General features: G+C 41.0%; 1 protein-coding gene across 2 annotated transcripts; it reads left to right on the top strand.

Annotated features, from left to right (window-relative positions):
* Positions 1–811: 811 nt before the first annotated feature.
* VPS37A (VPS37A subunit of ESCRT-I) lies at positions 812–14,572 on the top strand (the record flags this gene model as incomplete). 2 transcript variants are annotated; one of them, XM_081998848.1, is made up of 11 exons in its annotated part: positions 812–939; positions 4,860–4,934; positions 5,784–5,898; positions 6,787–6,887; positions 7,696–7,912; positions 8,973–9,043; positions 11,237–11,364; positions 11,450–11,508; positions 11,600–11,668; positions 13,625–13,768; positions 14,492–14,572. In XM_081998848.1, the coding sequence occupies 11 exons, from the start codon at positions 812–814 to the stop codon at positions 14,570–14,572; spliced, it is 1,188 nt and encodes a 395-aa protein (XP_081854974.1). The 2 variants fall into 2 exon arrangements, with proteins under 2 accessions (XP_081854974.1, XP_081854975.1); XM_081998849.1 differs by lacking the exons at positions 812–939; positions 4,860–4,934 and having other exon boundaries at positions 5,839–5,898; positions 11,618–11,668.
* Positions 14,573–15,038: the final 466 nt, after the last annotated feature.

The raw sequence follows: 15,038 nt of genomic DNA, 5'->3' as shown, positions 1-15,038 counted from the left end.
CGCCCTGCACGGTGCGCAGCGCCCCTCGATGGCGTGCGATTAGGAAGGGGCCGCCCCAGCTTACCCGCATGCCTCCGTCCCACCACCCCGGTCCAGTGCAGGGAAAAGCTTCCCACGCCGCGGCCCGCGAAAACACCACTCACGTCCCGCAGGCCGTCACGACTGCCAGTAGGGCCGCAGGGCCGCTGCAGGGCTGCCCAGGCCCGAGCGGGACATGGCCAGACCGAGGAGAAAAGGGGTACCGAACCGCTCTCAGCTGCCTACCTCCCGCCCGGCTCCCGCGGCCGCCGTGCCCGCGCCCCCACCCCTCGCTCGCTCGCTCGCTCACTCACTCACGCTCTCGGGCGGGCCGGGCCAGGCCAGGCCGGGCCGGGCCGCGGCGGGTCTGGCGAGGCCCCGCGGCGGCCCCCGACGCCCCAGAGCCGCCAGTCGCCGCACGAGACACAGGAAACGCTGCCCCCGTCCCCCCGCCGCACAAAGCCATTACATCATCGCCACGCGCCGCGGCCTTTCCCCCCTCACCTCTGACCGACGGCCGGGTCGCCAATCACCAGCCGCGCCGCGCCACCCCGCCCCACCCCCGTCCTCCCGCCTGGGCGCGCGCTACTCCCGCCTCCACCCCGTCCGCGGCTCGGGTCACGGGCGCGCGGCGGTGACGCAGCTTGCGTGCCGCCGTGAGGGTGGGGCGCGCTGATCGGCTCCGGGAAGGGGGGAGAGGAGGCGGTGCTGGTGCTGCGCATGCGCGAGGGAGCGAGGCCGGGCTGCGGTGCCGCCGGTGCCCCCGCGCCCGCCGGGGGCTGCCGCGGGGAGGATGAACTGGCTGTTCCCCCTCGCCAAGGGCGGCGGCTCCTCCTCGCCCGCCGCGCCGCTGCCCGCCCTCACGAGCCTGCAGCAGCAGAAGCAGCGGCAGATTGAGTCCCTGCGCGGCGCCCACGCCTCGTGAGTGGCCGCGGGGGGCGAGGTGGGGGGGGCCCTTGTGTCGCCCGACCTGGGCCCGGCGCCGCTCGGGGCCCCTGTGCGACCGCGCCTCTGGGGGGTGTCGTGTGTCCCCACACGCAGGGACGTGATCCCGCCCCGTTCCCTCCCGGCGAGGCCCGGCTGGGTCCCGCCGGCCCTCGGCCGGTCGCGGCGCCGGCGGAGCGAGTAAACAGGAAACCGAGCGGCCGGCGTTGTGGCCCGGGCCGGCCAAGCCCCGCGGTGTTTCGGGGGTGAAGGGCCCCGGGGGGTCGGCCGGAGGACATCGGGGAGCAGGCCGCGGCGGGATGGGGGGTTGTGGTAGGAGACCGAAAGCTGTGGGGGCGGCGGGGGGACCCTCCCCGCTGGCGGGGGGGGCATGTCGGTGTGGCGCGGCCGGGTGCTTGGGTGCAGGTCGTCGCGCCCGGCTACACCGGCCGCCTGGCCGGAAAGTCAGCGAAGTGATTTCAGTGGGTTTTAAAGTCTACACAGAGGTGCAGATTGTGTATGTTGGAAAAAAGCCCTCGTTCTGGAAACCGGTTGTAGGAGCGTAGTTCTTTAAAAAGTTAAGCGTGAAAACATAGAGCGTAAAGGAGCTGTGTGTCGCAGCGGTCTCATCAGCAGGAACATAGCAGCCCTGCTGGCTCTACAAACTATTTTTCTGATGTACAGTGCTAAGTTGCTAATAACCGAGTAATAACTATAGTAACTTATTTTATTTAGATGCTCACCAGAGGCGGGTGGTTTTTTCCCTGATCAGGGGAAATGCCTTTCTTTATCCTGAGATATTCCGGCTTATCAGTATGCTGATCAGCTTTACTTAAATTTTAGTCTTTTAAGAGTGTTCATCTTTTAAAAGGAGATCCACACTTCATGTATTTCAAATTATATTTTCAGTGAATGTGTAAGTATTCATCGTGCTTCCTAGGATATCTGTTGAAGTGGAATGATAGATGCCTCCAGAACGACCCAGAAAAAGGAAGGAGAATGTTTTCTGTGATGTCAGACTGAGACTAGGAGTAGAAGAGTTACTTACTGTATTTCTAAGCTTAATAATTGCAGATCGCTCGCTATCCTGATATTTTGAGTTAGCACACAAGGAAACCTAAGTATGACAGTATTGCTAAGTATTGTTGCTTGCTTAAACTTAAATCTGTTCAGAGCCGATTTCACAAATATTTTTGAAAGGTGGTTCACTTTTCTAAGGAGCTGCCTCTGTGGGTACGCAGCAGCTTACCTAACTAGAAGTTTTTGTTGAATTTGGCTTACTTAGCCTTTTATTTCTACCCTTTTTTCTCTACCAGGGAGATGAACTAACTCATCCCAAATTAAGTCCTCAAAAAAGGTGATCAGTTTGTCAGAACTGGTTTGCTACCTATTTGTGCAGGCAGCAGTTCAAGCATAGACAGAGAGGGAATGGACCCTGCAGCCAGGAATGGAGATGAGGGGTAGGGAGATGGTAGCTGCTCAAATGCAACTTTACAGTCACGTGAACTAGCCTACCTCATCTCTCTTGACGGCAGCTGTAAAAAACCAAAAACTAGGCAAGTGAAAGAGTAATTTCTGGCAAAGTGTACAGTTTTCATAAGATGTACTTAATAAGGCTGAGTAACAGTGCCTCAACTACTGTGCTTTTAAAAAGCTGTGTGTTCTTGTGCATGTTTTCGAAGTGCCAAGGTTTTTTTTTGTGGGACTGATGTGCTTGCTTATGGACTCCATAGCAGCACGGATCTATAGGATAGCAATATGTATTAAGCATTGCAACAGTGTTGTTTCCTAAGCAATGATTAAATAAATGTCATTCTAGTGTTTGTTTTGTCTAATAAGTGTATTTTGTCATTCATTTATGTGTATCCCAGCTGCTCCTCACTGAAATGCTCAAAATAAAATTCTTGGCATGGTGTAGTTGCCTAAATTAGGTAAGTTTGGGTTGTGTTGTCTTAGGTTGTGAAAGCCCAGGTATATGTGATCTTAATTTCATTGAAGAAGGTAGTCTTCCTTTTCTGGATCCCTCACAGGTTAGGAGCTTGAAATCAGGTTTTTGTGTTTAAAAAACATTTTTCTTACGTTTGCCATTGTTCTAGCCAAAGTTAACAATGTATCATTTTTCCGGTGTACCCATTCTCACTTGGGGAAGGGACGACTAAGTTTACCGGTTCAAGGTTTTGCTTAAAGGAGGTTATAACAGCTTAGTGAGATTCTGGATTTCTTATTTCTCTCTCCCTATTCTCCTCTTCCTCCCCAATTCCTATAGGCTGTGCATGTGAATGGGGCGTAATTATATACCCTTCCCAAAAGGATTTTGTAGCAGGCTATTAAAATGTGTGACGGATGATTACAGGGCAGGAACATGCGTGAGAGATTCCAGGGAGAATCCTTCAGTTAAGAATGAGGAGGTGGTGATTTCAGTGTGTGGTGTATCACAGTAGAGCCCTAAGCTATGATTTGAATTCTCCTGTGCTGAAGACATCTGATAGTTTCTTCAAACAGCATGAGATTTCCCAGGGAAAGAGCAGATACTGAGTTGTCTGTGAGAGGAATAAGGTCGGGCTGCGGAAAGCAAGGTGCATAGCTAGGTTGTGTCTTACTCCATTTATTCCTGAAGCTCTGAGAACTAGAGTTTTAAATCCTATGTGCAGCTAATACTGTGGAGAAATACAAAATGCTTCTAGTAGTACACTTACCACACATTTGCAGTTAATGTGTTATGGGTTTTTTAAGGAAGTAATTGTATGGAGTGTACCTCGTGGTGGATGGAAGGCCATTTCTGAAGTTGAGTGCCAAGAGGCTTTCTGGGAACCCCCAGCTGCCATTATTCCCAACCAGAGCTGTGTTCCTTCCCTTTATAAGGGAGCCTTAGAGAGGTGAGGTAGAAGAAGATTAAACAGGTTAACAGGTGCAGGCAGGAAAAATACATGGAAGAGGAATCAGTCTGCATTTTAAGTTTCTTTTGATTGAGGCATTATATGATGAAGCTAATTTTCTGCCCTCCTTTCTCTCCCAGTCCTAGCTTAAGTATGTTCGTATTATCTGGAAATTCTGCTTCTGAGCTAAAGTCTTCTACTCTTCTTCCTCCTCCTCCACATTCTTTGGGATGCCATCTTTCAAAACAGTCTTGCTATGCATACAAATTGTAGAGTGCTTTGAGTATTGAAATCAACTTCCTATTAATGCAGCTATTTAAAGATTTTCTCAGTCACTTACCTGTTACAGGAGAAGCAAATTTTGATTTGGTCTTACCAGATTTTATAAGATACATCTTTCTTCACTCAGTGCTTTCAGGAGGCTCTCCTCTTGAGTGTCACTGGATGACAGAGCTTTACGTTCTTGCAAGTAGCTCTTCTCCAGACAATTCTTGAAAATATCTGTGCAAGTGCATAGAACTTCGTACATGTAGAAAAAATTGCTATTAAATAGTAAGCTAATCTATGAATAAAGAAGGCCTAGTGCAGGGTATGTTCCAAATACTAGTCTGCAGGCAGTGTTGCAGAGTAGTACCTAGTTATGGACCAAGTGTAATACCTTGGCAAAGTAAATGTTTTATCAGATGAAATTCAGTGTATTAAAAAAATCACTGATGTGATGTCCTAAACTAAGCCAGTAAGTGGAAAAATATAAGTTGAGGTTGTTGTCAGATCAGTGAGTAGCACAATTTGTCCTACTGTATTTCTATTGCTTGTGATCATGTATGAGGTTTAAAAGTTGAATCTACTATTTTTTGCTTTAATCTTAATACTTAATGTATCCCTCTGAAGCATATTAACTTACTCCATCATTTCCAATTTTATTCTTACAAGGTTTTTCAAAACTAAACTAAACACAAAGGTCTGAGGTCATGCAGTTTTTTAGACTTTAGGCTGTTACATTGGCCATAAATTGGATGCTAACAACTTCTTCTTTGACAGCATTGCAGAAATTCAGAAAGATGTGGAATATCGACTGCCATTCACTGTAAACAACTTGACAATTAATATTAACATGTAAGTAGAGTGAGATATCTCTATGCACATCTTGAAAATTAAAATTGTTCTCAAAAAAAAGTAGTAATAGAACATAAATGGCTCCCATCTCATAAGTAATTTCAAGACCTATAACCTGGATTTGCATTAGTAGTTGTAGCGATATGAGTGAAACTAGTTTTGTACAAGATGCAGATGCTCAGCTGAAATTTGCTGTGCTCAGCTCCTAAGATAACTGCATGTTTTTAGTTGAAGGTAAGTAGGAGAAAACACTTGAGGGTTTCTAATGACTTTGAATCCCCTACAACTGAAAATAAACTTAGTTTGTAATTTACTAATCACTGTAAGTCCTAACTTTTACCCCAGTGAAGCTTCAGGATCATAACTTAAGTGATTTATTGTAACATTTCCTGTGAATTTACTTTGAGGGGGTGCTTTTGCTCTGGCAAGTACTGATGGTATTCTATGCACAAATTTTTTACTATTTTAGCCTGATAACTTGCGTGATATTCTTGCAGGTTACACTGCGTTGTCTTTGTAGTAATAACATTTGTATTAGAAAATATTCTCATCATACTACAGCTTTTTTTTTGTCCTTGGGCATAATTGCTTCATTCTTATACTACAATTTTGCCCAGTAAATGCTCTCTTCAGTTCCATGGAAGTCTGGTATTCTAATCTGTCATACTTCTAATTTTGTAACTGAATAAATCTTCTGTGTGTTTCATTCATTCTGTATTTCTCCATAACTCTTCTCGTAGAGAAGTAAGTTTACATAATTAATTGTACTTTTTCTTTGCATAAGAAATCTTCTTATGCAAGATTTATCATGGGATGTAGCTGTAGTAATGATTACTCTTGTATTTGCAGCTTGCTTCCACCTCAGTTTCCTCAGGAAAAACCAGTCATCAGTGTTTTCCCACCTGTGAGACATCATTTAATGGACAAGCAGGGCGTATATGTGACTGGTCCATTAATAAATAATGTATGTATATTTTGTAACTTCACATATATCTACTGTTAATAGCAATTTTAATACCTTACACTAGATTATTGCTAATACTTCCGGTAAAAAAGACTAGTACAGATCCTGATCCCTCTCAAGCTGTGCTTTGAGGGGTCTGAAAACAAAAATTCAGTAGTGTTCAGTATACTACCATTTATTCTTTTACTGCTACCGTTACTGAGTTGAGTATTTCATATATCTAAAACTATTTTAAGTTATGACGGCTTAGAAAGTTCCTATCACTTTTCTTGTTAGTACCAATAGCACAGTTGTTGTTTATCTACAGCATATGCCAAATAAGGGAGAAGGATGCTTTAAGACTGTTTTGTGACATAGTTCTTTCTATTCTAATCCTATTAGAAAGATGTCAAGGTTTTAACTCTAATATTCATGATTTTAATATGCTTTTCTTTTTTTTCTTCTTTTTTTTCCCCCCACCTTTTCTCTGCCAACAAGGATGTGGTGTATTTCGGGGGGGAGGATATTCTGACTTCTTCAGAATGCAATTGATGCTTTTTGTATCAAATCTTGATTTTTACTTTTTTTCCCCGTTCTTTGTTTTCCCAAATGTAACTTGGTAACTAAGGTGGGGTTTTTTGGTTGTTCATCAGCAATGTTGTACTTGATTGATTCTCCATTCATAATGGAATATACAAAAGACTTTAGCTTCTTTTCAGTTCTGGGTGGCTTTATCACTTTATTTGGAGCTTATGTATACACAGTTTACATTAGCTGATATGTCGCTGAAATAGCTTCCAGCGCTGTCGTGTGGTTATAATAAATGGTCAAGTTCAGCACATTTTGAAACTGTTGGATTCCAGGCATAATTTTTCTTCTGTATTGGATTTTGTGTTTTGTTTTTACCAGTTTACAATGCACTCAGATCTTGGAAAAATTATTCAAAGTTTACTAGATGAGTTTTGGAAGAATCCTCCAGTTCTGGCTCCTAGCTCAACATCATTTCCGTAGTGAGTATCTATAAACATGATGAATGGAATTATGTGTATTAACTTAGATTTTAAAAAAAGAGATGAAACCAACTATTGGGAGGGCAGGAACAGGACCGACGTAGTGAATTCCTTGCCTTTGCACAGTTTCACCTGCATGCTTGATGGCATGATTGTTTTGAGAAGAAACACTAGATTTCATTAGAGTTAATGTATCAACATGCTGACATAACTTCATGTGCTTGTTTTCAGACAGAAAATGAGTCAAGACATTGACAAGTCTGTCAATTAAGTCTTGACAAGTCAAGACATTACAGCTTTATGGTTACATTTCAACTATGGTTCTCGTGGCTGACAATGATAATGGGTGTAGATACAGCTGCAGTTGTGAATTAAAAAAAAAATCATTCATGTTATTTAGAAGTAATTATGTGTGTGTTGCCCAAGCTGTTAAATGCTATACTGTAAATAGGAAGTAATATACGACACAGATACATTTCTCAGGACTTTTAGATGGAAACAATTTCAATTTACGCTCTCATAAGTTTTTGAGAAGTAGTTTTCACAGTTAAGAGTGTGAGTGTGTATTTGGCTGCTCAGTGAGAATATAGTTTAATGGAGTTGTATATTATGTTGCAGTATAAGACATAAAGTAGACTGACTACATTGGAAGTAACTGAGAACAGAAGATGCAAAGTTTATGATCATTTAAGAATTCAATCTTACGTCTTGTATGTGGTCTAGTAATTATAATTCAGATTACAAGATGTATACTGTAAGCAGTTTGTTGCTCATGGTTGTGGGATTTTGTTTGTTTATTTGTTTTTAGCCTTTTCAACAAACCAGCTGGAATGCCTCCTTATGCTCCTCAGGGGTTTCCATTTCTTCCTCTATACCCACCTCAAGAAACAAATAGAACAATGGCAGCTGTGCCAGTTGCTGAATCAGTTTCTTCAAGCTACGCTACAGACAAGCCTGCTGCTCCCTCTTACGGCTTGATTGCTGATCTGCCACTACCTGTTCCAACAGCAGAAGCAGTGCTTCAGGTTTGTGCGCTGAGTTTTGCTGCTGAAGCTATCAGACACTGGGTATAAGTTCCCTCAAGGGCACACATGGTATTGCCACAAAACTCAAGGGAACAGTCTGAGTGACTGTGCTTCATTGTTTTGCTGGTGCTAGGGAAAAGAAACTGTCATTCTGGCATTGATGAAAAGTTTTTTAGAACTAACTTGAAGTCAGAGCAACAAGTTTGTCTTTCTGAGTTTCACTGAAACTAGTGTTGTGCTAAATGTCTTTGAATATACTGTTCTTTTTTGGAGCTGCACTTCCCCATAGTGCAGCTGTGACTGTTTCTCCAGCCATAGAAAATGTGATCCTTTTCTCTATACGGGAGTTCTTGCCCAGAACCTATCATGTGAGAACAATATGCAGACTCAAGCCTTTATCAGTAGAGTATTTATTTCTCATTTTCATGCTTAAAATAGCTTCTTTTCACAGATCTTCTAGGTGTGTGTACTCACAAAGTCTCTCTCACTGATGCACTCTGGAAGGAGATTTTTTTTTTTTATGTCCTCTGAAAACTTTATATCTACATATTTAGTCTTTCATCAAATCTTGTCTTTAGAAACAAAAGCTTTCTTAATCTTGGAAGACACTTTTCTGGCTTTGTAGAATTTAAAATTTTTACATTCTATGAAGACAGACTTTTTTTTTCCTTGTCCAAAAACTTTCTCCTGAGAGATTATAGCTTCAAAAACACATGAAAGCGATCAAAATGTCAATCTCTTTCTCTGTTCTCACTTCCCTGAGTTATACTCGTCCTCTGTGTTTTCTGGGTCATCTAGCTGTTGTCAAATGGAGGACATAGCAAGACAGAATCATTTTCCTCAAAAATTGACTCATCTTTTATGACGTGCCACCCCAAACATCCCCAAGTATTTTGTTGCCATGGTTGAGTTGAGACATTTTCTGTTAGGAGACTAGTGCTATTGTTTTTCCTACTTTTGTTGTTGCTAGCAAATATTCATCCAGTTTTGGATTAATCAGGTTAAATATCAAGAAATAGCTCTTTAAAAATCTACTAAGCATTTCTAAACTTCCGTTTAGGTTGGCCAGAATGGATTTACGTACAAGATGCCTGATGTTCCTGATACATTTCCAGAACTCTCAGAACTAAGGTAAATTTTCAGAAGGTAGCAAAACTTTCCGTAGTCATTAAAAGGCAATTACTGCTGGTCTGTAACTGATTTTTGTCAGAAATCTGTATACTATACATCACTGAAAGGTTTTTGTAGACATAAATAGGAGAACTACCACTTACCAAATTGTAGAGCCAGAAAGTAAGCCAGCCTTGTATTCAAATGTGCTGCTTGTTTTCAATTTTCTCAGCAGGAACAATACTTTAGGATTCAGCATCAAGAAAAAGAGCATTTATTTTTACTCTTCCTAACTATTGGTGTTCTGCTGTCTTCTGGGGCCTTGCGAGGGACTTAATTTCCACTAATACAATAGTAACTTTTTCAGGAGTAAAGGGGACAGGGAAATGGACTTCAGACTGCTTCGCAAATGACATTCTCTTAAAGGACTGTAGTATAGGGTAAACAGTGGACTACTTTGTGAGCAGCTCAGCATGTGCAGAGGGGTTTGGTTAGGTAAATCCAGGTGGTAAATGTGCCAGCTGTCCCAGTGCAAGTCACTTTCACATCCAAATACTTCATACAGATATTACACAAATACTTTCATCACAAGCATATCTTGTCACAATTCAAAAATATTGTATTAGTTATTGTTCCCAGCAATGTGCTCATCTAATGAGACAGCCTCCTAGATCAGTTATCTGGGATTTAATAGATTACGAATTAGCTATTAATTCTGAAAGGGCCTTAGGAGATTAATTTCTTTCTTTCTGATCTCACATCTTTATCGTGGTGTCAAAGTTTAGTGATTGAAAACACTGTCCTTTCAAAAAGGAAAAGGCCTTTGGCAAGAAGGACTTCTGGGTTTTTTTTGTTTACCTTGACACCTTCTTAAGAGCCTGTTTAATTTAGCTAAATCAACTAAGTTCTAGCAGCATCCTTACTATGTAGCATGAAAGTTAGGGGGCTTGGGGAGGAAGCATAATTTGTTCAAACAAAACGTTCTAATCAAGTTTGGTCCTTCCAAGAATGCTGGTTTAAAATTCCATGAGTCTTCTGCTGGTAGTTGTGTTAAATCACAAATGGTATTGCAGCTGTTCTGAGCAGCTCTGTTGGGTGTAGATGGCAGTGTCTTGGTAGCTTGGGGACTGCACAGGTGGCCTTTGGGAGAAGGGGCCAGAGGCTGCCCCCGTTGCAGACACAGCCAGCTTAGCCGCAGACCTCTGCAGGACAGCTAAGTCGATCAGTGAAGCGGGTGGTGCTTCTATGAAAACACATTTTAAAAAGGGCAAATGCTGCAGAGACAGTGAGGATTGAGGGGAGGGGTGGAAAAGCATGAGAATCCTGTGAACACCAGGGTCAGAGAAGAAGGGGAAGGAGATGCTCCAAGTACCAGAGCAGATACTCATCTGCAGCCCACAGACGTTTTCAAAAAGACCGCAGCAGAACAGGTATTTCCCTGTAGCCCATGGAGAGGACTATGCTGGAGTAGATATCCACACTGCAGTCTGTAGAGGACCCTGCATTGGAGCAGGTGGAGCAGCCATGGAGAGCCCACACTAGAGCAGGCTCTCCTGCCTGTGGAGAGGGACCCATGCTGGAGCAGGGGAAAAGTGTGAGGAGGAAGGAGCAGCAGAGACTGTTAGGTATTGACTGCAACCCCTGCAATTCCACCCTCCCCCACGCTGCTTGGGGCAGGGGGAGGTAGAGGAGTTGGGAATGGAGGAGTGAGCCTGGGGAAAAAGGGGGTGAGCTGTTTTGTTTTCGTCTTTCTCCTTTCTTTTTCTTTTCATCCAACTCCTACTATAATTTGCAATAAATTAAATTAATTTTTCCTAAGTTGAGTGTGTTTTGCCTGTGATCGTAATTGGTAAGTGATCTCCCTGTGCTTATCTTGACCCACAGTCTTTTCCTCTGTATCCTGTTGAGAGAGAGAGCAGCTGGATGGGTGTCGGATAGGTTGCCAAGATCAACCCACTGTAGTAGCATTAAAAAACACTTTATAGAAAGTAAGGCTTGAAATGAGAGGTATTTTTGACACACTGCTTTTTAAGTTTACTGCTGCAGATAGAGTCCACAATACAGGAGAAAAGGGAAAAATAAGTTGTGGTCAAGTGTCATATATCTGAAAAGTCCCAATAAATGCCTCAAACTTTTGACTTTTGGCAGAAATTAGTAACTACATGTAATGTTTGCTGTTAGCTTTAAATCAGTTTTCTTTCTGTTTGAATATAGTATATCCCAGCTGACCAATATGAACGAGCAAGAGGAAGTGTTACTGGAACAGTTTGTGACTCTACCACAACTGAAGCAAGTCATTACTGATAGAGATGAGTTAGTGAAAAGCATTGAAGAGCTGGCAAGTAAGATGTCAAAATATTCACATCTGTGGCTGTCTTCTGCAAACTGAATCCTTTAAAAAAAAGTAATAGTGACTTTTTTTTACAGAAAAAAACTTGTTGCTGGAGCCTAGTCTCGAGGCAAAAAGACAGACTGTGTTAGATAAAGTGAGTGAACAATAAAATCTTTTTCAGAAATACTAGTTTTAATATTCTGGTTTTTTCAGGGGTAAAATACTCTCTCTCTTCTTCCTTCCAGTATGAGCAACTCACACAGATGAAAGCAGCCTTTGAAAAAAAGATGCAAAGACAGCATGAACTTAGTGAGGTATAATCTCTGTATCATATTACGCTTTAAAAATACTTTAATAAAACTGAAGTTTTGATTTGTAACTTTATCCATAAAGAATATTCTTTTGCTTAAACTCTAATTTTATATGAAGTAGATTTATATCAAATCTAAAATAAGATGGGATGAAGTACCAAACAGTTTGAAAGCAAAACAGTGTTAACTATTGCACTACTATGTTTTTGGGTTGGATTTGTTTTTTTTTAATGCTACAACAGAAGCAAAGTTGAAAGAAGGGAGTGTGGTGAGCATTTCGAGCTGTTCTTAAATGCAATCCTGGGTCAAACCAGTTTTAAGAATAGAATTCTTTTTAAAGAAGCTTGTTTAATTAATGGCACCCATTTAACATAATGAGCTTGTAAAACTGTACCAGATGAAAATTATTAAAATCATTGCTTTAGAAACTTAAATTCTGTGATTCATTGGGTATGCTTACTTTGGGCAACATGTTATATATGCTGTCAAACTTTGCGCATTCTAAAGCACAAATAGCATAAAAGTTATTACTTCAGTAAGCAGTTTGGGGAAGGACGATAATTTGAGTATGTTTACCAGGGTATGCATTAAAAGATGTAGCCTCATAGAACAATTTCTGCACTGAAATCTTCAGTATTTGCAAGACTTGTCCTCTGAGAATACAACAGTCTATCAAAATAGCATGCATAGTACCTGAATTTCAAAATGCTCAAAAAGTAACAAAATATGAAATAGCAAGCAAAAAGTTACATGACAGCAAACTGAGTGGTTTCATTGGTGATGTAAATGAATTGTTTCCTCACTTGAAATCTAGAATAGTCTGACTCCTAATGCCTCCTTTCTGTGTGATTGTAAGTTGGCTTTTTCAAAGTAAGCAGAGGTAGATGGCATTGAGAAGCTTCCTGTTTCTGTAAGAAACTATTTAAGAACAGGTTGTAATACCCCACTGTTATATTACCTTTTCTTTTTTCTAAGTTTGATTTGCTGATTAAATTAGTGATGGTTAGGAGGCCGAGAGTTGGGGAGTTGCAGCTGTTTCTTTGTGCTGTTTTTTCACATATGCTGTATCTTCATATATTGATGTTCACTGTGCACTACCTGGTATCTCCTGTCATCTCTCTGTCAAAGTTCCAGACGAGTCTTTTTACTTGTACTGTGGGTGAATTATAGTCATCTTTTATTAGAGCAAACTCTCCTTATTTTGCACAAGATAAATTTAACAGGAAATTTCTATTACATTACAGTTTTACAGTATGTAAGTAAAATATTTTTCATGGGGTAGATGAGGGGTAGTCCAAGCATCTAAAATCTATAAATATCTTAATTTTGCAGTTCTGGCTCTGGCCAGACTCCTACTGATGTGAATCACATTCTGATTAACTGCCCAAATGTATTAGAGGAAAACTAATGAAACTATGTGCAATAAACAGAAATAAAGCTTGAGGTTTATAAGAACAGAAGAATGGGTATACTGATTTAAATTAGCAGCCCATTTACTTCTTGAGTAGGTGCTTTTTCCTTTCCTATGTAATTTCCACAGTCATTTCAAGGGCATTTAAAAGCTGAACAGTAAGGGCTTTTTCACCTTTTGACACTTCTCAGGTTCACTACTGAGTTTCAAAAGTAGACCCTAGTTATTGAAGACACTTGAAACCTGTCAGATTTCCAAGCTGGATGCTTTCTACAGTGTAGGGTGAAAATTGAAAAGCTTTATACGTTTCTGAGAATGATTGTGAATCAAGACCTAAACTAGCAACGCTTTTCTCACATTGATTCCTTTCTAGTTTAACAAGTTATGCTGTTTCTTGGAGATGAAACTTCATCTGATGACTTAGGCTTTTATATAATAATAATACTCTATTCCCATATCCCATAATTATATAGTCATTTATCTTTCTTTTTGGAAATGTAGGTTTTTATTGACAGTTTAATATTACATAGGAGTTTTTATTTTCTTAGAGTTGCAGTCCAAGTACTCTGCAAGCCAGACTTAAAGTAGCTGCTCATGAAGCTGAAGAGGAATCTGACACTATTGCAGAAGACTTCTTGGAAGGCAAAACAGAAATAGATGACTTTCTTAGTAGTTTCATGGAAAAGAGAACGGTATGTAATATACAAGTCATTATCATCTGAGAGATATACAACACGTAGTGAATAAATTTAAGCCTTAAGAGTTTGAGCAGTCCTGTGATACAGAGCAGGGCTTTTGTAAGCTTAAACAAAAGAAAAATATAAGCCTAAGTGGCTTCAGTCTATTAGAATATAATCTGCGTTCTGAAGGCACGTATTTTTGAAGCGGGAGTGCAAAGATCTGCAGTAGACCCTAGTCCTGTGTTGTTGCAGATACCTTCATGCCACTTTCTTCTATATCCTATATACGTATAGGGAAGATAGCCACAGGGACAGTTTTAAATTTGGTAAGTTGACATAGAATGACATGTTGTATTAAGCCTTAATATTTAATTTATTCAACTTCTTAAACTAATTATGCTGTTGATGGCTATCACCAGATAAGTAACTGAGGTTCAAAAACCACTGTTCTTGCTCGTGCTGTGGCAAAAGCAACTTACTGGGCAGCATACCTGTCTTTAAAGATGCCTAATAAAGGGATTTCATAAGATAGGAAACAATTCTCTTCTCTTGTAAGCCGTTGTGGATGGAATGATCTTAACAATATAGACAGTTGTTCAGCCTGAAGCTTGAAAGGAAGATGGTTCACAGGGTTTTCCTTTTTTAAAGAGCCTGCAAAGTAGCTAAAGAGAACCTGTAGTACGCATTATAAAAAATTCCTTTTAGAATTCACTCTTCCTATGTCTTGTTTTGCAGCTCTGCCACTGTAGACGAGCCAAAGAGGAAAAACTTCAACAGGCAATAGCAATGCACAGCCAATTTCATGCTCCACTATAGGTAAACTGCTGTTTTAGTATTTTTGAACTTTTTCTTTTTATAGTTTACCTCGTTGTTACACACTTAGTGGATTTGTTACAATGCTTAGTGTTCTAACAATGCTTTCTGTGGAAATCAAGCATGTACTGCATCTGTTGTTGGTTGTATTTAAAATATAACTTCTGGAGGAGTTAAAAATGTCTAATTATGGAAATTTGTCTTTACAGACTTCCTGCAAACTACATCTGCCAAGAGAACGAGTGAAAAACCCAATAAAGCACACTTTTTAATAACTATTCTTTGCAAATAAGCATTTCATCTTATGTGGTTGTATTTATAGAAGAGATTGTATACAGAGTTGGGATGGTTTTTGTACAAATTAGAATGTCTCTTTATATCCTCATTGTACTCGAGAATCCTTCTATTGCAATCTTTGCACTAATTTCTTGTATTTATTGTTGATAGTTCTTATTATATTTAAGTTCCT

The sequence above is a fragment of the Phaethon aethereus genome (assembly GCF_964289735.1).
Source record: "Phaethon aethereus genome assembly, chromosome: 4".
Classification (NCBI taxonomy): domain Eukaryota; kingdom Metazoa; phylum Chordata; class Aves; order Phaethontiformes; family Phaethontidae; genus Phaethon; species Phaethon aethereus.
The sequence above is the reverse complement of the archived record's forward strand: the minus strand, read 5'-3'. Positions and strand labels throughout refer to the sequence as shown.